The sequence below is a fragment of the Silurus meridionalis genome, chromosome 23 (assembly GCF_014805685.1).
Source record: "Silurus meridionalis isolate SWU-2019-XX chromosome 23, ASM1480568v1, whole genome shotgun sequence".
Lineage (NCBI taxonomy): Eukaryota > Metazoa > Chordata > Actinopteri > Siluriformes > Siluridae > Silurus > Silurus meridionalis.
This window is the reverse complement of record NC_060906.1, coordinates 25,783,893-25,802,745: the sequence shown is the minus strand read 5'-3', so window position 1 is coordinate 25,802,745 and position 18,853 is coordinate 25,783,893. Positions and strand designations below refer to the sequence as shown.

Genomic DNA, 18,853 nt, shown 5'->3' with positions numbered 1-18,853 from the left:
TTGGCGCTTTGAGCTCATCGGAACCGAATGTTGGATCGCGACTCGCGCTACGGTAATAGTGCGCGTGATGATGACGTGACAAGTGAGTGCCTGATTACCATGGATACGTGAACGTCATGTATAGACTATCTTGTCTCTTGAATTTTAAATCACTCTGCATTTATATACATTGCTCCATTAAAACCTCAACATGTCGTGAACACACACACACACACACACACACACACACACACACACTCTTTCCAATAATAATAAGTGAGGGGGATGAATTTACTTTTTATAAAAAGTATTTACTTTTTATAAAAAGTGCGGGGGACATGTCCCACGCGTCCCCCGTGTAATCTACACCTTCTTCTTCTTCTTCTTTCGGCTGCTCCCATTAGGGGGCGCCACAGCGGATTATCCGTCTCCATACCACCCTGTCCTCTACATCTGCCTCTTTCACACCAACTACCTGCATGTCTTCTCTCACCACATCCATGAACCTCCTCCTTGTTCTTCCTCTTTTCCTCCTTCCTGGTGTCTCCATCCTCAGCATTCTCCTACTGATATACCCCATGTCCCTCCTCTGCACATGTCCAAACCATCTCAATCTCGCCTCCTCACCTTGTCACCAAAACATCCTACATGCGCTGTCCTCTAATAAACTCATTTCTAATCCTGTCCATCGTCGTCACTCCCAACGAACATCTCAACATCTTCAGCTCTGCTACCTCCAGCTCCACCTCCTGTCTTTTACTCAATGCCACTGTCTCTAATCCATACAACATCGCAGGTCTCACCACAGTCCTATAAACTTTCCTTTCACTCTCACAGATACTCTTCTATCACAAATCACTCCTGTCACTCTTCTCCACCCACTCCACCCTGCCTGCACTCTTTTCTTCACTTCTCTAACACACTCTCCATTACTTTGCACTGTTGACCCCAGGTACCTGAACTCCTCCACCTTCTCCACCTCTTCTCCTGCAACCGCACCACTCCACTGCCCCCCTCTCATTCACACACATGTACTCTGTCTTACTCCTACTGACTTTCATTCCCCTTCTCTCCAGCGCATATCTCCACCTCTCCAGGCTCTTCTCAACCTGCTCCCTACTCTCACCACAAATCACAATATCATCCACAAACATCATAGTCCAGGAGACTCCTGTCTGACCTCGTCCTTCAACCTGTCCATCACCACTGTGAACAGGAACGGGCTCAGGGCTGATCCTTGATGCAGTCCAACCCTCACCCTGAACCAGTCTGTCGTTCCTACTGCACACTTCACTGCCGTCACACTGTCCTCATACATGTCCTGCACCACCCTCACATACTTCTCTGACACACCAGACTTCCTCATACAATACCACAACTCCTCTCTCCACCCTGTCGACGCTTTCTCTAAATCCACAAACACACAATGCAACTCCTTCTGTCCTTCTCTATACTTCTCCATCAACATCCTCAAAGCAAATAAGGCATCTGTGGTGCTCACAGATGGTCACCTCTTCTCTCAGCCTGGCTTCCACTTCTCTTTCCCATAACTTCATGGTGTGACTGATCAACGTTATTCCCCTGTAGTTACTGCAGGTCTGCACATCTCCCTTATTCTTAAAGATCGGTACCAGCACACTTCTTCTCCATTCCTCAGGCATCTTCTCACCTTCCAAAATCCTGTTAAACAATCTGGTTAAAAACTCCACTGCATTTCTCCTAAACATCTCCACGCTTCTATCGGTATGTCATCTGGTCCAACCGACTTTCCACTCTTCATCCTCTTAATCGCTGCTCTCACTTCCTCCTTACTAATCCTATCTACATCCTGTTTCACCATCTCCACATCATCCAACCTTCTCTCTCTCTGATTTTCCTCATTCATCAGCTGCTCAAAATACTCCCTCCACCTTCTCAACACACTCTCCTCACTAGTCAACACATTTCCCTCTCCATCCTTTACTGCTCTAACTTGCAGTACATCCTTCCCAGCTCGGTCCCTCTGCCTGGCCAATCGGTATAAATCCTTTTCTCCTTCCTTAGTGTCCAACTTCTCCTACAGCTCCTCATATGCCTTTTCCTTGGCTTTCGCCACATCCCTCTTTACCTGCTGCTGCATCTCCTTGTACTCCTGCCTACTTTTCTCATCACTCTGTCGATCCCAATTCTGTTTCTCCAACCTCTTTCTCCTTCTGCTCTCCTGCACTTCCTCATTCCACCACCACGTCTCCCTGTCTTGCTTTATATTTCCAGATGTCACCAAGTACCTTTCTAGCTGCCTCCCTCATCACTCCTGCAGTAGTTGCCCAATCATCCAGCACCTCTTCACCACCACCGAGCTCCTGTCTGACCTCTTCCCTGAACCTCACACTACACTCTTCCTCCTTCAGTTTCCACCATCTTATTCTTCTTTCAGTCCTCACTCTCCTCCTTTTCTTCTTCACCTCCAAAACCATCCTACAGACCACCATCCGATGCTGTCTAGCTACACTGTCCCCTGCCAACACCTTACAGTCTCCAATCTCCTTCAGGTTGCATCTCCTTCATAGCACATAGTCCACCTGTGTGCTCCTTCCTCCACTCTTATACGTCACCCTATGATCCTCCTTCTTCTTAAAATATGTGTTCACCACTGCATTTCCATCCTTTTAGCAAAATCTACCACCATCTGCCCTTCCACATTCCTCTCCTTAAATCCATACCTACCATCACCTCCTCATCACCTCTGTTCCCTTCACCTACATGTCCATTAAAGTCTGCCCCGATCATCAATCGTTCTTTCCTAGGTACACCATCTACCACGTCATCTAATTCACTCCAGAATCTTTCCTTCTCCTCCATCTCACAGCCAACTTGTGGAGCATAGGCACTGATGACATTTATCATCATCCCTTCAACTTCCACCTTCACGATCATCACCCTATCAGAAACTCTCTTCACCTCCACTACACTCTTACTGTACTCTTCCTTCAGAATCACCCCTACACCATTTCTCTTTCCATCCACACCATGATAAAACAGTTTAAACACCTCCAATGTTCCTGCTCTTACTCCCTTTCCACTTGTTCTCCTGAATACACAACATATCTACCTTTCTCCTCTCCATCATATCAGCTCCCTCTCTCCCTTTACCCGTCATAGTACCAACATTTAAAGTACCAACCCGAACCTCCACTCTCCTCCACTTCTCCTCCACTCTCCTCCACTTCTCCTTTCCCTGCTGTCTCTGTAGACGTCTTCCTCCTCTCCTCAGCGACAGGCCAGAAACCTGACTGATCAAGAGAAGATCTGTGTGGAGGAGTGGGCCAAAATCCCTCCTGCAGTGTGTGCAAACCTGGTGAAAAACTACAGGAAACGTTTGACCTCTGTAATTGCAAACAAAGGCTACTGTACCAAATATTAACATTGACTTACTCAGGTGTTCAAATACTTATTTGCAGCTGTATCATACAAATAAATAGTTAAAAATCATATATTGTGATTTCTGGATTTTTTTTAGATTATGTCTCTCACAGTGGACATGCACCTACGATGACAATTTCAGACCCCTCCATGATTTCTAAGTGGGAGAACTTGCAAAATAGCAGCGTGTTCAAATACTTATTTTCCTCACTGTATATTCTTGTTTCTCATTCTAATTTGCATATGTACATATTTATGACCCATGCCCATGTCTTATCTCCTAATCATAATGGACCAGGCAGGGGGAAGTGTGTGTGTGTGTGTATATGTGTGTGTGTGTGGAGTTTACATGCTGGTGTTCCTGATGATCCTCCCCTGGTCCATTTTCTGACCAATCCCATGCACCACAAACACAATGTGGGTGGTGGCAGGGGGCGTGTCTTCCAGAGCTGCTTCCTCTACGTAACCAGGATGGAGACGAGTGCCACTGCTGGAGGCTACACACACACAAACAAACACACACACACACACACACACACACACACACACACACACAGACATACATACATACACACACACACACACACACACACACACAGACACACACACACACACATACACACACACACACACACATACATACATACATACACACACACACACACATACACACACACACACACACACACACACACACACACACACACACACACACACACATACTGGGTGAAGGGGTAAAGATTAGATCAGTAATAATCATAGTTTTAAGATGATATGTTTGTGGAAAAACAAGGTGGAGAAGAAGGATGATCCAGGAGGAGAAGGACAAAAGGTGGAGAAGAAGAAAGAGAAGGTGAAGAATAAGGAGAAAAGGAGGAAAAGAATGAAGAAGATGATGAGAATGATTGAAGTTAGAGAAGGATAAGTAGGAGAATGACAAAGAAAAGGTGGAGATGGATGAGAAGCAGAATATGGGGGAGAAGGAAAAAAGGTGAAGAAAGAGGAGAAAAAGAAAGCAGAAGGTTTGTGACTGACCCTTGGAGAAGCCGAGTTTCTGTGTAAAAGATCGAGCGATTTTGGATGTTGTGGCGTCACTGTACAGATAAACTTCATCCACACTGTGCCAATCTACATGACTGCGACTCAACTTCACACTGTGTACAACTAGCACACACACACACACACACACACACACACACACACACACACACACACACAGTAAGTAATTTATATTGTTATGATGCCCCGTCACAATGCCAAAAAAAGTGGAGTCACAGCACATTTTAAACAAAATAACAAAAGTAACATCACAAAATCCAGAGGATTAAAATAAATCCAGACTATTTTATAAATAACTCTGTAGACAGCAGTGTCATTATAACAGACCATCAGAAACAAAGCTTCACTCGTATTCAAGAGAACGACTTCATTTCATTTATTTCCTCATCAAAATCATCAACCTGCATTCTCCATCCCTCACCTACAAGTTTCCTCAAACAGATCATTCCAGAGGGAATTGAACCTGTTTTAAAATAATAAACTCTTCTATTAGCACTGGTTTTGTACCTAAATCTTTCAAACTGCAGTTATCAACCCCCTCATTAAGAAACCTGACCTTCACCCTGTCAGCTGTCCAACTACAGTCCAATATCAAACCTCCCCTTCTACCCTTCGGACCGGCTGCACGTGCTCGGGCGCGTCCTCGCTGTCGGTGCGTCGCCGTCCGTGTAGTTCGGGTCCAGATAGTCCGGGACCGAGTATGCAGCATCATCCTCAGCCAGGCCTAACAGCATGCTGTGTGCGTGTGTGTCCATTATGTCCCCGTGTGTGTCCATCATGTCCCTGTGGTTGTCCATCATGTCCGCATCAGTGTCCATCATGTCTGCATCTCAGTGCGCTCTTTACTTCACCTGTTCACACACACGCGCCTGGAGCTCGGGATGGGTTACATTCTGCAGCTCTGACACGAACACACTGATTACACACATCCGCATACAGAGAGTGTGTGTGTGTGTGTGTGTGTGTGTGTGTGTGTGTGTGTGTGTGTGCATCTATTACACACTGTTCGGTAATGCGCGCGCTCAGAGCCGGGGAGTGAGGAGGGTGTAGTGTGTTTGATGTGTGATTGAAGACCCCCTGCTGGTGACTGGTGGAACTGCAGTGAGCCTCGCTCCTCACACACTCAGTGACTTTAGTAATAAATGCACTACTGAGTGTAGGAGTTCAGGAGGAATGTCCAATTTACAGAGAACATTACTTCCGGTTAGAACAGCAGTGGCTGAATAGATCTGTGTTCAAGATTCATTTGATATCATTTGATAATTGTGTTGTGCATTTGCAGGCTTCATAGAAGTTCAACAGTTAATTTTCATCTGCAATTGAATTATTACAAAATATATTCTAATTTGATATAAAGAATATTTAGAATATTTAATTTCCATGCTGGATTTCATGAGTCTTACAATGAGGAGATGTTTCCATCTGCTCCAGTCCTTTATAAAACACAGATCAGTGGAGTGTTGCATTGAAGGTTGACCTTCTACACATGAGCTCTAAACAAAACAAAAAACTGAAAATGTATATTCTGAGAATTTATATAATTTTAAGGAAAAGTAAGGTAATTTTGAATTTAATGTCTGCAACACGTCTCAAAAAAGTTGTTACAGGACCATGTTTACCACTGTGTAGCATCACGTCTTCTCTCTGTGTACATCTGGGAACTGAGGAGACCAGTTGCTGATGTTTTTTGAGAGAAATATTGTCCAATATGTGTCTGATACAGGATTGTAGCTGCCCAACAGCTCTGCGTTTTCTTATGTTGTGTATTTTGTTTCATGATGCACCAAATGTTTTTAAATGGTGAAAGGTTTAAACTGCAGGCAGGCCAAGTCATGCTATTGTAATAGATGCAGCATGCAGTATCCATTGTCTTCCTCAAATATGCAAGATCTTCCTTGTTTTCTGTATGGAAGCATTTGCTGCTCTAAAACCTGTATATAGCGTTCAGCATTGATAGAACCTTTCCAAATGTACAAGCTGTCCATTTCAAAGGCACTAATACACCTCCATACCATCAGAGATGTGGCTGTTTGCCATATGATCCCTCTCCTCTTTATTCCAGAGGATGTGGTGTCCATGTTTTCTTTTTTTTTTTTTTTTGTCTAATCAGATTTCAGCCTCTATGTGATGTCATGTCAATCTAATCTGTCCAGGGCCTTCAAAGTCAGTACTGCTGGCTCTTTGGCAATAGAGAATATTACTAACAGCTCTGTTTCATTAGTCCCCTGGTGGTCTAGTGGTTAAAAGGCAGCGCTCTTATCGCTGCGACCCGGGTTCGATTCCCGGTAGGAGACCATTCCTAGCCACTCTCAGTGCCGGTCCCAAGCCCGGATAAATTGGGAAGGGCATCCAGCGTAAAAACAAGTCAAACGTGCGGAGGATCCGCTGTGGTGACCCCTAACGGGAGAAGCCGAAAGAATGTTTTACTAACAGCTCTGTTTCAATTAACCAATCAGATTTCAGATTCTCCTCACAGGGCAGATCACTGGCCCAGAATAGAGTCAGCATTTTTCCGTCCTCTGATTGGTTGGTCAGAGGGAAACTGTTACAGAGAAATTCGACTCCCAAAACACGTGTGTAGCTCTGCACACGTTAATACATTTGAGTTATAATTTTTTTTACACCTACAGAAGAAGAGAAATTAATTTGGTCTCGGACACTTAAAAATCCATTATGAAGAAAAGCTAGACATGGTGAGGAGGTCACCAACCCTGAAGCTCGCTAGCGTGTCTCAGCGCGGGAAAGTGTTTGTTCTCCACTTCCAGACCAGTGAATACGAGCGGTACCACTGGATTACAGCCTCTGGGGGGCGCTGCACATTATCAGTCTGCATCTCTAGTGAGAAGGTTTACATTTTAATGTTTTTATCATGTTATTAGACAAATATTGATTATGAACTGCTCCAGATGTTGTAGGTGCACAGTTGTGGTTGTAGTGTAGAGGTTTGGAGTGTAACTGGATTTGTTGTTTTAGTAAAATGGTTTTTACCTCCAGATGTGAAACGTCTCTCTGTAATGCATGTGTTGTTATATTGTGTTTTTGTATTGTGTTAATGGTTTCTGTAATTGTGACATGATAGTGGTGTATTAAGATGTGGATTAATTTGGGTATGTCCTCACTGAAGGCCCAGGTACCAAATGCACGATCGTCACTGCACTATGAGGATAGAAAAGGATAATGCATTTAATGAAATAGGTGGTTATTTTCTTCTTCTTCTTTTGGCTTCTCCCATTAGGGTTCGCCACAGTGGATCATATGTTTCATACACCCCTGTCCTCTTTCAAACCAACTACCTGCATGTCTTCCCTCACCACATCCATAAACCTCCTACTTGGTCTTCCTCTTTTCCTTGTTCCTGGTGGCTCCATCCTCAGCATTCTCCTACTGATATACCCCATGTCCCTCCTCTGCACATGTCCAAACCATCTCAAATATGCCTCCCTCACCTTGTCTCCAAAATGTCCTACATGTGCTGTCCCTCTAATAAATTCATTTCTAATCCTGTCCAACCTCCCCTTTATCGCTAAGATTCTAGAAAAGGTTGTAGCACAGCTGTTCTGCTCACATCTACTTATGAATATCATTTATGAAATGTATCAGTCAGGATTTCGGCCTCATCATAGCACAGAGACGGCGCTAGTTAAGGTGGTAAATGACTGTTATTGGCCTCTGTTCAGGGTTTTGTCTCCTTACTTGTTTTGTTCGACCTCAGTGCAGCTTTTCACACCATTGATCATCATCTCCTGCTTGCTGGACTTGATAACGTTGTTGGAATAAAGGGAACAGCTCTCTCCTGGCTCAGGTCTTATCTGACTGATCACTATCAGTTTGTTGATGTAAATGGTGAGTTCTCCACACTCTCTGAGGTAAAGTTTGGTGATCCACAAGGATCTGTCTTAGGCCCACTGCTGAAGATTACAGTAACCACTGGATCACTCATTATGGATAAACATATAAAGAACAAACTCAGAGACACTAAATTTCTACATTCCAAATGTATAAACTCTTTATCTCTGTAAAGCTGCGTTGAGAAAATGTCCACAGTTAAAAACTGAATTTAATTGAATGATGAAGATGAGGAGCAGGAAGAGGAGGACAAAGAGGAGGATCTCACCCTCCTTGCTCTCTGGAGCTGTGATCACTTCTTCTGTTTCGATGGAATCTATTCTATGTCCCCTGAATTTAGTTAAATGCTCCACCTCAATCAGATCTCCATCCTCCTCATCCAGTGGCAACCACGTCCCATCTGTAAACCACTGAGCTCTCATCACTGGGATATGCTCCTGCTCTGTAACACACACACACACACACACACACACACACACACACACACACACACAGTAACACCTTCACACACTTTGAGCTGTATCCCAAATTTAGCACCCAGAATAGAAGGCATCATGAGATGCCCCTGTTGTGAGCCACACCCTGCTATAAAACACGCCCCTGCTGTGTAACTGTAATTTCTCCCCTGTCCACTAGAGGGTGCAGTTAGACACCACTGATTTATTTTAAAAACCCCGTGATGAAGGTGATGTACTCACGGTTCCAGTAGACTGGATAACACTCCTTCTCCTTCACATCCACCTCATACAGTCCTCCACGCACACACACCGCCTCCACCCCCACGTCCTCACACACACTCTGACCCTCACACACACCGTCCTCCGGCTCAAACACGCCCTCGCCCACATCCCTCAGCGCGCACAGAGCCCGGTAAGAGAGCTCGATCTTCAGGGAGTCGTGTCCCACAAAGGGCTTCCAGCTCCTCTTGTCCTCTCGGTAGAACCAGCGCACTTCCTGCGCCTCGAGCTCCGTCACCTCCCCGGACCGGCTGTGCGTGTTTGGGCGCGTCCTCGCTGTTGGTGGGTCGCCGTCCGTGTAGTTCGGGTCCAGATAGTCCGGGACCGAGTATGCAGCATCATCCTCAGCCAGGCCTAACAGCATGCTGTGTGCGTGTGTGTCCATCATGTCCCCGTGGGTGTCCATTATGTCCCCGTGTGTGTCCATCATGTCCCTGTGGGTGTCCATCACGTCCGCATCAGTGTCCATCATGTCTGCATCTCAGCGTGCTCTTTACTTCACCTGTTCACACACACGCGCCTGGAGCTCGCGATGGGTTACATTCTGCAGCTCTCACACGAACACACTGATTACACACATCCGCATACAGAGTGTGTGTGTGTGTGTGTGTGTGTGTGTGTGTGTGTGTGTGTGTGTGTGTGTGTGTGTGTGCATCTATTACACACTGTTCGGTAATGCGCGCGCTCAGAGCCGGGGAGTGAGGAGGGTGTAGTGTGTTTGATGTGTGATTGAAGACCCCCTGCTGGTGACTGGTGGAACTGCAGTGAGCCTCGCTCCTCACACACTCAGTGACTTTAGTAATAAATGCACTACTGAGTGTAGGAGTTCAGGAGGAATGTCCAATTTACAGAGAACATTACTTCCGGTTAGAACAGCAGTGGCTGAATAGATCTGTGTTCAAGATTCATTTGATATCATTTGATAATTGTGTTGTGCATTTGCAGGCTTCATAGAAGTTCAACAGTTAATTTTCATCTGCAATTGAATTATTACAAAATATATTCTAATTTGATATAAAGAATATTTAGAATATTTAATTTCCATGCTGGATTTCATGAGTCTTACAATGAGGAGATGTTTCCATCTGCTCCAGTCCTTTATAAAACACAGATCAGTGGAGTGTTGCATTGAAGGTTGACCTTCTACACATGAGCTCTAAACAAAACAAAAAACTGAAAATGTATATTCTGAGAATTTATATAATTTTAAGGAAAAGTAAGGTAATTTTGAATTTAATGTCTGCAACACGTCTCAAAAAAGTTGTTACAGGACCATGTTTACCACTGTGTAGCATCACGTCTTCTCTCTGTGTACATCTGGGAACTGAGGAGACCAGTTGCTGATGTTTTTTGAGAGAAATATTGTCCAATATGTGTCTGATACAGGATTGTAGCTGCCCAACAGCTCTGCGTTTTCTTATGTTGTGTATTTTGTTTCATGATGCACCAAATGTTTTTAAATGGTGAAAGGTTTAAACTGCAGGCAGGCCAAGTCATGCTATTGTAATAGATGCAGCATGCAGTATCCATTGTCTTCCTCAAATATGCAAGATCTTCCTTGTTTTCTGTATGGAAGCATTTGCTGCTCTAAAACCTGTATATAGCGTTCAGCATTGATAGAACCTTTCCAAATGTACAAGCTGTCCATTTCAAAGGCACTAATACACCTCCATACCATCAGAGATGTGGCTGTTTGCCATATGATCCCTCTCCTCTTTATTCCAGAGGATGCAAATTCCATTGTTTAAAAAAAAATTGAATTAATTGGACCACAGAACAGTTTTCCTCTTTCCCTCAGCGTGTCAGGTGCTTTCTCGGCCGCTTTCTCTGAAGCTCCCGGCTTCAATCGCGCACATATGGTGCTCGTTTATCATCATCACCAGCTCCTATTTAAACTTCCACACTCTCACTGTCCGTTATTGTTGGTATATGTTGGTTCACGGCGGTCGTTGTTATCGCTCATGCGTATCCCTGTACGTGCCTTCCCACCGGCACTCTCTCAACGGCTGCTCTTTACTTCCCAAAGTGCACCGCAGATTCCCCCCCCCTCCCCCGATCCTGCCGGTGTTCATTCTATGCTTTTGCTGCTCATCCCACGTTCCGCGCTGTGCTCCTACCAAGCTTTCGCCTCCCGTTCATTGCATAACATTTAACAACAAAATGCATATGTGCACTAACTAACAGCAGAGATTCACCAGTATACAATACAACACCTGTAGCATCTGTAAGGCTTAATTTTTCCGCCACTTTCGCGAGTTCTTCTGTGGCTGCACTGTGCCGATCGAGATAACTGACGTTAAATGACAAATTTTCCCCCCTTGTGCTCGAGATATTAGGGTTCGGCGACATAAAAAAGTCGACATAACCATTAAAAAATGCTTAGACAAAGCGAGAATTTGGCGTTTCCACTTCAAAAACGTCGACTTAATAGGGTTGTCGAGTTAACCGAGGTCGAGATAAGTGGGTTCCACTGTATATATATGTGCATCTCAACAAGTTAGAATATCATGGAAAAGTTATTTCAGTAATTCAATTCAAATTGTGAAACGCATGTATTAAAAAATTAAATGCACACAGACTGAAGTAGTTTACGTCTTTGGTTCTCCCTCCACAAAAAAATGTCATTGTGCTGTAATGTACCTGTGACCAGCAGGTGGAGCAGAGCGTGCAGTTACAGTTGGTGCAGTTACAGGTTGTGACCAGTAGATGGTGCAGATGGTGCAGTTACAGGCTGTGACCAGTAGATTGTGCAGATGGTGCAGTTACAGGCTGTGACCAGCAGATGGCAGATACTCAAAGTGAAAGTAAAAGTCAGAGCCGCCTTTTAAAGAGGAACATAACAGACTAATGGAGAAAAGCAGGAGAAAACGGTAAGAAAAGTGAAATGTAAGAGTATAAAAGGTAAAAGTTATAAATATTAGTGAGATGAAGAACAGTGCTGCTGTATTTAAATGATATTTATATGAACGCTGTTGATTTTGTTGTATATGAAGCGGATTTTTCTCTGTTACTGAACTGCGTCACACACACGGTTCTAGAACCCACACACACTGTGCGCGTGATGAAGTGTTTTATTAGATTTATTATCATCATCATAAAAACACTACACACTGCTTATAGAATAAAGAAATAAAAGCTTTCAACTCATGTCACATTTAAACCTGTGAACATCAGTTCCAGCACTAAAGGTTTCTTCCTAAAGTCACAGCTGCAGATAAACAGGAAGTGAAGCACAGCGCCACCATGTGAGCAGAGAAACATAAAGAACACAGAGAGACTCCCAATCTACAGCTGTGTTCCACATTTCACTAGATTTCACTCAGCTTTCTCTTTTCTACACCACATTTTACACTCCGTCTCTACTACATGCTGGATCTCTATAAATGATCTCTCTACATCTGAACTTCTCAAACTATTTTTCATCAAAAGAGGGAAATGAGACATGATTTAAAAAGCACTGATGTTTGGAGTGATTTTCTCTTCACTTTTCTCAAAAACTGGACAGTAAAATGAGATGAAATTGATTGGAATAATAGACATTAATAGTGTAAATAAGAAGGCAGAGGAACCGAGCTGGGAAGGAGCTGCTGCAAGTTACAACAATAAAGAATGGAGATAGAAATGTGTTGTCTAGTGAAAGAGAGTGTGTTAGAGAAGTGAAGAAAAGAGTGCAGGCAGGGTGGAGTGGGTGGAGAAGAGTGATAGCAGGAGTGATTTGTGATAGAAGAGTATCTGTGAGAGTGAAAGGGAAAGTTTATAGGACTGTGGTGAGACCTGAGATGTTGTATGGATCAGAGACAGTGGTGTTGAGTAAAAGACAGGAGGTGGAGCTGGAGGTAGCAGAGCTGAAAACACCACAACAAAACCTTGTTTTTTTATCATTACAGTTGATGTTCTGAAAGGTTCCTTGTTCACGTCCATGTTCATCATTTACACAAAAATTCCAACTCAAATAAAACGTAACGTGTTTGTTAAATTCTCCTTTAATTTTTATTCTTATTTAAAAGGGAAGCAGGTGAAAGTAAAAATCAGAACAGCAGGAAGAAGCAGTGCCTTGAAAATAAAACTACTTTTAGATTGTATACATTAATGGAGTAATAAACTGTAGGTGAAGAAATCTGACTGTCTGATTGTCTGGTATTGTTTGTTACTGTGAAGCGTCCTTCAACATCAGGAAAGGTGCTTTATATAAAATAAAATTATATAATTATATAAAACATTATTATTATCATCATTGTTGTTGTTGTTGTTGTCTGGGGAATTCTCAAGCCTGAAAGCAAAAGTAAAACAAAACAAAAAATAATAATAATAAATCAGCAGAGGATAGAAGAGACCCGTTCGTGATGGTCGAAGTTCTCGTCTTGAGGAAAATGATTTATTGTTCAAAAAAAGATTTGGTTGATCCCCGTTATGCAACCTGGTGACGTTGATGCCTTTGTCGATCATCTAATACCAATTACACCATCTTACAAACTCCTGTTCATGTTTTCCTGATGCAGTCGCTTTGGTCAGTGTTGGTGTATTAACACTATCCCCTTCTTACATCATGTTATTTCTTATATGCAGGTGATAAAAGAACTATTGTTTTTGTGCACACAACAGATCAAACGCAAATCACAAAGACCACAAAGTGCAAAAGACAATAAAATAGAATTAATCCAAAATCATGTTAGAAGAAGAAAAAAATCTAATACAAATGCTATGAAAATACTACATTACAGAGGAAGTTTCTTGTTTCAAAATTCAGATTCAAAGAGATAAACTTTTTACAGACCTACAAAGACTGTAAAAAAAGTTAAAATATCAGTTATTTAAATAGTAAATCAAATTATCATAATTAAAATGTGAAACATGAAAAAATTTGAATATAAAATTATTCAATAATAATTAGAGTTACACATACACACCTATACTGTGTATAACTCTAGAATACTGTAATGCAGGTGAAATAGTTTTCACTAAAGGTCCTCTGGACGGCATTGTGATTACTCCTCTTCTTCATCCTCTCTGTGATTGATTTACATTATTGTCTTTAGCTTTGTTTAAAGCCCTTTCTGCAATCAGGACTAAACATTCTTCCAAATACTGAGCACCATTTTGACAAGACCCCTTGCTAAAATATAGCAGGTGTTGTGTATTGTTTCTCAGCTAATATTGTAGGGTTCAGGAGGAGATCATCCAGGAGACACAGCAGGGGTATCTACTGTAACTTCAGGTAGCCCTGAAATGCATGGCTTTCAAACAGAGCACAGAGGTGACTGTAATCAATGATCCTGCTATCATGTGTAGATCCTGGCTATCCATCAATAATGTTGGTGATTTGGGTCTTCTCCTTACACAAGACTCTAACACTGATAGAAGAATAACAATTCCTGATGTGACACAGATAGCCATTTTCTCTACCTGGATTTTGAATGTGAATATGAGTACAATCATTACTTCTATACCTCGGGGAAATACAACTTTTATCTCAAAGTAATTTTAGAAGGCTGCAATTATACCCGATACTCTTCCAACAATTCTGCTCACTGTGGATTTATGCACTTTAAAAAGGTCCCCAGCCACAACAAACAATGTCACATGTAAATGCAGGTTCAGGTTTTTTTACTTGAGTTTATCACAGTTTTTTGCTGGAGCAGTGTCCATTATCCTAAACAAGAATTTTTTTCTAGGTAGCTGCAAAGGTTAGTATATTGAATAACCTCCATGATATTGACAATACAAGTTTCTGGGAAGCCAAGAAGGAGGCACATAGGATTTTTACAATTTTTAAGAACATGTGTTATGTGTGTATGATTTAGGATCATAAACTGAGTAGATTTTGTTCGATTATAGACAGATATCTCTGTTGCGTATTTTTTATTTTACATCGATATTAAGGCCACTGTCTTTTTCCCAAGCTCGCTGAGTAGCATGGGATGTAAGAGAGCAGTTAGGAATTAGCGATCAATAAAATGCATTAATATGCTTCTTGGATTCTGGTGGAGATGGAGATAAGGTTCTTTCTACACCAGAGGTAGCATTTGAAGTTACTAAAGTTGTATTACTAACAATGATGTTACTAATGTCAAAGTTGCAGATATCTGAAAAATCCACCTTTAAGAAGGCCATATCGTCCCAGCATCAACTAAAAGGACAGTAAAATCTGCCTATCAAATAGATCTCCTAGCTTAGCTAACCTCAGTGTATACCATGCTTTTAAAACCACCATCTCTGAACCCCAGCAGAAAGTCTGCATTAGCTAGAATGGGGGTAATAGGATATTTAAGATGAGCACATCTCTCTAAGGTACAGATGGGTTGCCATGTTCTGATCGTATTTATTGAAATAGGGGTAGTGCAGAAGTCCATAACAGACTGAGAATCGTTCACAATGAACAGATTCCATAGGGAAAACCAGGAAAGTGGCAAAGAGGCCCGAGTGTTCTAGATCTGCTTTGATTGTATCCAGAAGATGAGTAAAGTTAACACTAAACATTTGATTATATTCAGTAGTTATGCGTATCCCCAAATAGACGAAACCAGAAGGAGACCATTGGAAAGGAAATGGTTCTGTAGGAGCTGGCTTAGATGCTGGAGATCCCAGTGGCATAGCCTCAGACTTTGCTAAATTTATTTTGTAGCCAAGAAAGAAACAAATAATTAAATGTCATTAGTCATGTTAGGAATTAAAGATTGTGGTTTAGACAGAAAAATAAGCACATCATTCATATAGAGAGTAATTTTATGTTTCTTTTTTACCAACAGAAATACCAGGGCACTCTGCCTTATTGCCTGAGCTAATGCTTCTATGGCGATATGAAAAAGCAATGGGCTGAGGGGGTCACCTTGCCTATTCCCACAGTGAAGAGTAAAGTTGCTAGATCTCATACCATTAGTGAGAACAGCTGCAGTTGGAGTATTATAAACTATTCTACCCAATTGACAAAGTTATTACCCAGGTCAAATTTTTCTAATGTTTAGAATAGATATGATCAAATGCCTTCTTGGCATCCAGAGAAAGGATTTTCTTTCGAGGGCAGGTTCATTTCATTTCATTCAGTTCATTTTTCTGGGAAAGTTGAACAATATTAAGATCTCACATTCTCAGAGGAGTTCTGGCCTTTTACAAAACCGATATGATCCTCTCCAAAAATAGAAGGAGCACTTATTCTAAACGCATGGGCAATATTTTAGAAAGAAACTTTTTGGTCAGAGTTTAGTAGGGCTATTGGCCTATAGGAGGCACAGTATTCAGTACATTTCCCTTTTATATTTGCTTCTCTAAGTGATTAAAGCACAATACTGGTTTCAGAAGAATGGTTAAACATAGTGTCAGGACAGTGACCACGAAACAAGAGTAGCTCTATCATCTTTAATCAGCCTTTCAACACACAAACACAAGCGTACAACCCGTAATGCGGGTATAATCCACACAGCGAGCGTAGTCCGGGGAGTGGTGATAATCCGTATGATCAGAACCGGGAGCATGAACCAGTGGGAAAGTGAATTCCTGACACATAGCCAACAAAGGATCTAGAAGAATGTCACTAAAGGTTTTATAAAACTCGTACCCTAATCCATCTGGCCTTGGGGCCTTCCCTGAGGGCATGGATGTTAAGGCATGTAGTGCTTCCTCTCTATAGATAGAGGCATTTAACTGTAATTTCTAAGCCTATGTGGCCCTAGGCATGCATAAGATTTGGGGCATTATTTAGCTGCTCAGATTTTTATAGATTAGAATAAAACAAGGAAGATTCTTTATTAATGGATGAAGTCTCAAATAGCTTTCTGCCATTAGAATATATAATTAAAGCAATATTCTGTGAGTCAACCCACTTTTTGGCCATTTTTTGCAATATCATTTCTGCTTAGCAAATTTTAGAGAATGTTGTGAGGCTTAGCAGAGTGTTCAAAGCAGCATGTATAGCCATCAATTCCCTGAGAGAATCAGAACTTGGATTTGAAATATAATTTTTCTCAAGGTTGGTTAATTTAGATTTGAGAATATTTAGTTGTTCATTCTTTTAATTCTTAAATGCCACAAAGAACATAATTAAACCTCAGGAGTGGGCTTTACATGTCTCCCACAGAATAGAGGGACTATTAGTAGAGGGTAAGTTCATTAAATAAAATGCCTTAAATTCTGAAGTATGATAAGAAATAGTCATCTTTCAGAAAGGGGGGGAGGTGGAATCTCCAGCATTGTGACAAAACCCTATCTTCAGAAAGCGAGTAATCCAGATATACATTGGCGTGATTTGATATATTATTATATTACCTAAAGTACAGCATCAGAATGAAAAAATGGCATGTTTTGAGAGTGGGGAAGTAGAAGTCTATCAAAAGAAGGATTGAGATGACAGTTGAAATCTCCTCCCACAAAAGGCTAATTCAGTAAGTTCTGCAAATGCCTTAGATAGGAAATCAGGGTAACAACAGGGGGGAAATAAATATTCATAAATGTAACAGCATTGCCCGAGAGGACACCGTTTATAATCAAATAAAGAACCTCTTAATCCTTTACACAGTTCAGAGGTCTAAACATAAGCCTAATACTAACCAGTATGGCCACAGCCCTGCTGAATGTAGAGTATGATGTTGCAAAAGCATGCCCTACCCCGTCTCTTTGCAATTTAACATTGTCCTTATCCTCCAGGTGAGTTTCCTGGATAAAAGCAGTAATTATGGTGACAGGATGATCTGCTGCTATAACCCATGTTGTTTGATACCCAGGTAGATAACTAAACAAGTATAAAACAAGAACAAGAACATAGCGAGTGCTTTTACCCAACTCAGGAGGGACTTTTCACCAAACTTAACCTTACAGACTGTAAGAAAAAAACAAACTGGCACTGCCTAGGCTAAGACGGCTGTAAAGAACTCAAAACCATCTCTTCAATGTCTTCAGTGTATGAAAGTTCTTTATATCATTCAAACTTGCCGCTCTGTAATGAAGTATACGTTTTTAGAAGGAACATATTTTGCAGATAACAGAAGGTACATCATGAATGAACCTGTGCTCTGTCCCACAGGATTGTGTCTCTGACACTCTGACAATTGATAATTGCGTGCCTGTGCAGTGTGTAAAACGTCCTCTTGGAACCTCCCTGAGTCACCTGGAGAGTATCCGGGAGGAGCATGCGTATGATATGTTGCACCCACAAAGCAGCCATTTCACATCATAAGGCTTACGTTTCTTAATCAGCAAAGCAGAGAAGTCATTATAGAGCGAAAGCTTGGATTCGTTGTAGATTAAAGTGTCCTCTCCTTGACTAGCACGACATACCGCATCCATCAACCTCTTTTTCTCTCCAAATGTGTGAAAACACAGCAGCAGAGGCCTAGGCTTGTTGGCCGCATTTGTTGCCCAAACCCGTTTCTCCAACTCGCTAATTATCTTTTTTAAGAGGTTGTTAGATTTTTTATCATGCCCAAACAAAACCTAATTCTTGGAGAGGTTTTTTATACGATCTACGATGCTTGTAGTGCCTTTTTTGATATCAGGGAAGAATCACACAACACACAGCATGGAGCAATGTTCTATTTTGGTTTATTGCAGGCAACAGACAAATATATATACACTTTGGAAAGAAAGTCTGACCTAAAGCTGTTTCCTGTTTGGATAAGAAGATATACTAGCCAGAGATGTGTGAGCCAAGATACTTTCTGTATACCTTACGTACTAACATTGTAAATATTCTATAGACACTGAACAGACAAAGGAATGTGTGTGAACCAGTGTGAGAAACATCTTAACACTAACAGAGGTAATGTCTAATTTATCTTAATTTTGTAATCTAGTGTACCAGTGTAGATGCAGCGACCTCGCAAATCCAAAATGGTGCTTTT

At 41.8% G+C, this 18,853-nt stretch overlaps 2 protein-coding genes across 3 annotated transcripts in view; one reads left to right on the top strand and one right to left on the bottom strand.

Moving 5' to 3' along the window:
- The window catches only part of ddhd1b (DDHD domain containing 1b), a 47,282-nt gene extending 37,693 nt beyond the window's left edge, over window positions 1–9,589 (bottom strand). Inside the window, exons 1-4 of the mRNA XM_046836413.1 lie at window positions 8,985–9,589; window positions 8,555–8,728; window positions 4,417–4,545; window positions 3,731–3,878 (exon numbers count right to left, since the gene is read on the bottom strand). Coding sequence (XP_046692369.1) covers window positions 3,731–3,878; window positions 4,417–4,545; window positions 8,555–8,728; window positions 8,985–9,495 — 962 coding nt within the window. The 5' untranslated portion in view covers window positions 9,496–9,589. The remainder of the gene's footprint in view (window positions 1–3,730; window positions 3,879–4,416; window positions 4,546–8,554; window positions 8,729–8,984) is intronic.
- Window positions 9,590–11,806: 2,217 nt separating this feature from the next.
- Window positions 11,807–18,853, top strand: part of LOC124376663 (NACHT, LRR and PYD domains-containing protein 3-like) — a 30,578-nt gene continuing 23,531 nt past the window's right edge. For both annotated transcript variants that reach the window (XM_046835858.1, XM_046835857.1), the window contains exon 1: window positions 11,807–11,893. In XM_046835858.1, coding sequence (XP_046691814.1) covers window positions 11,871–11,893 — 23 coding nt within the window. In that variant the 5' untranslated portion in view covers window positions 11,807–11,870. The remainder of the gene's footprint in view (window positions 11,894–18,853) is intronic.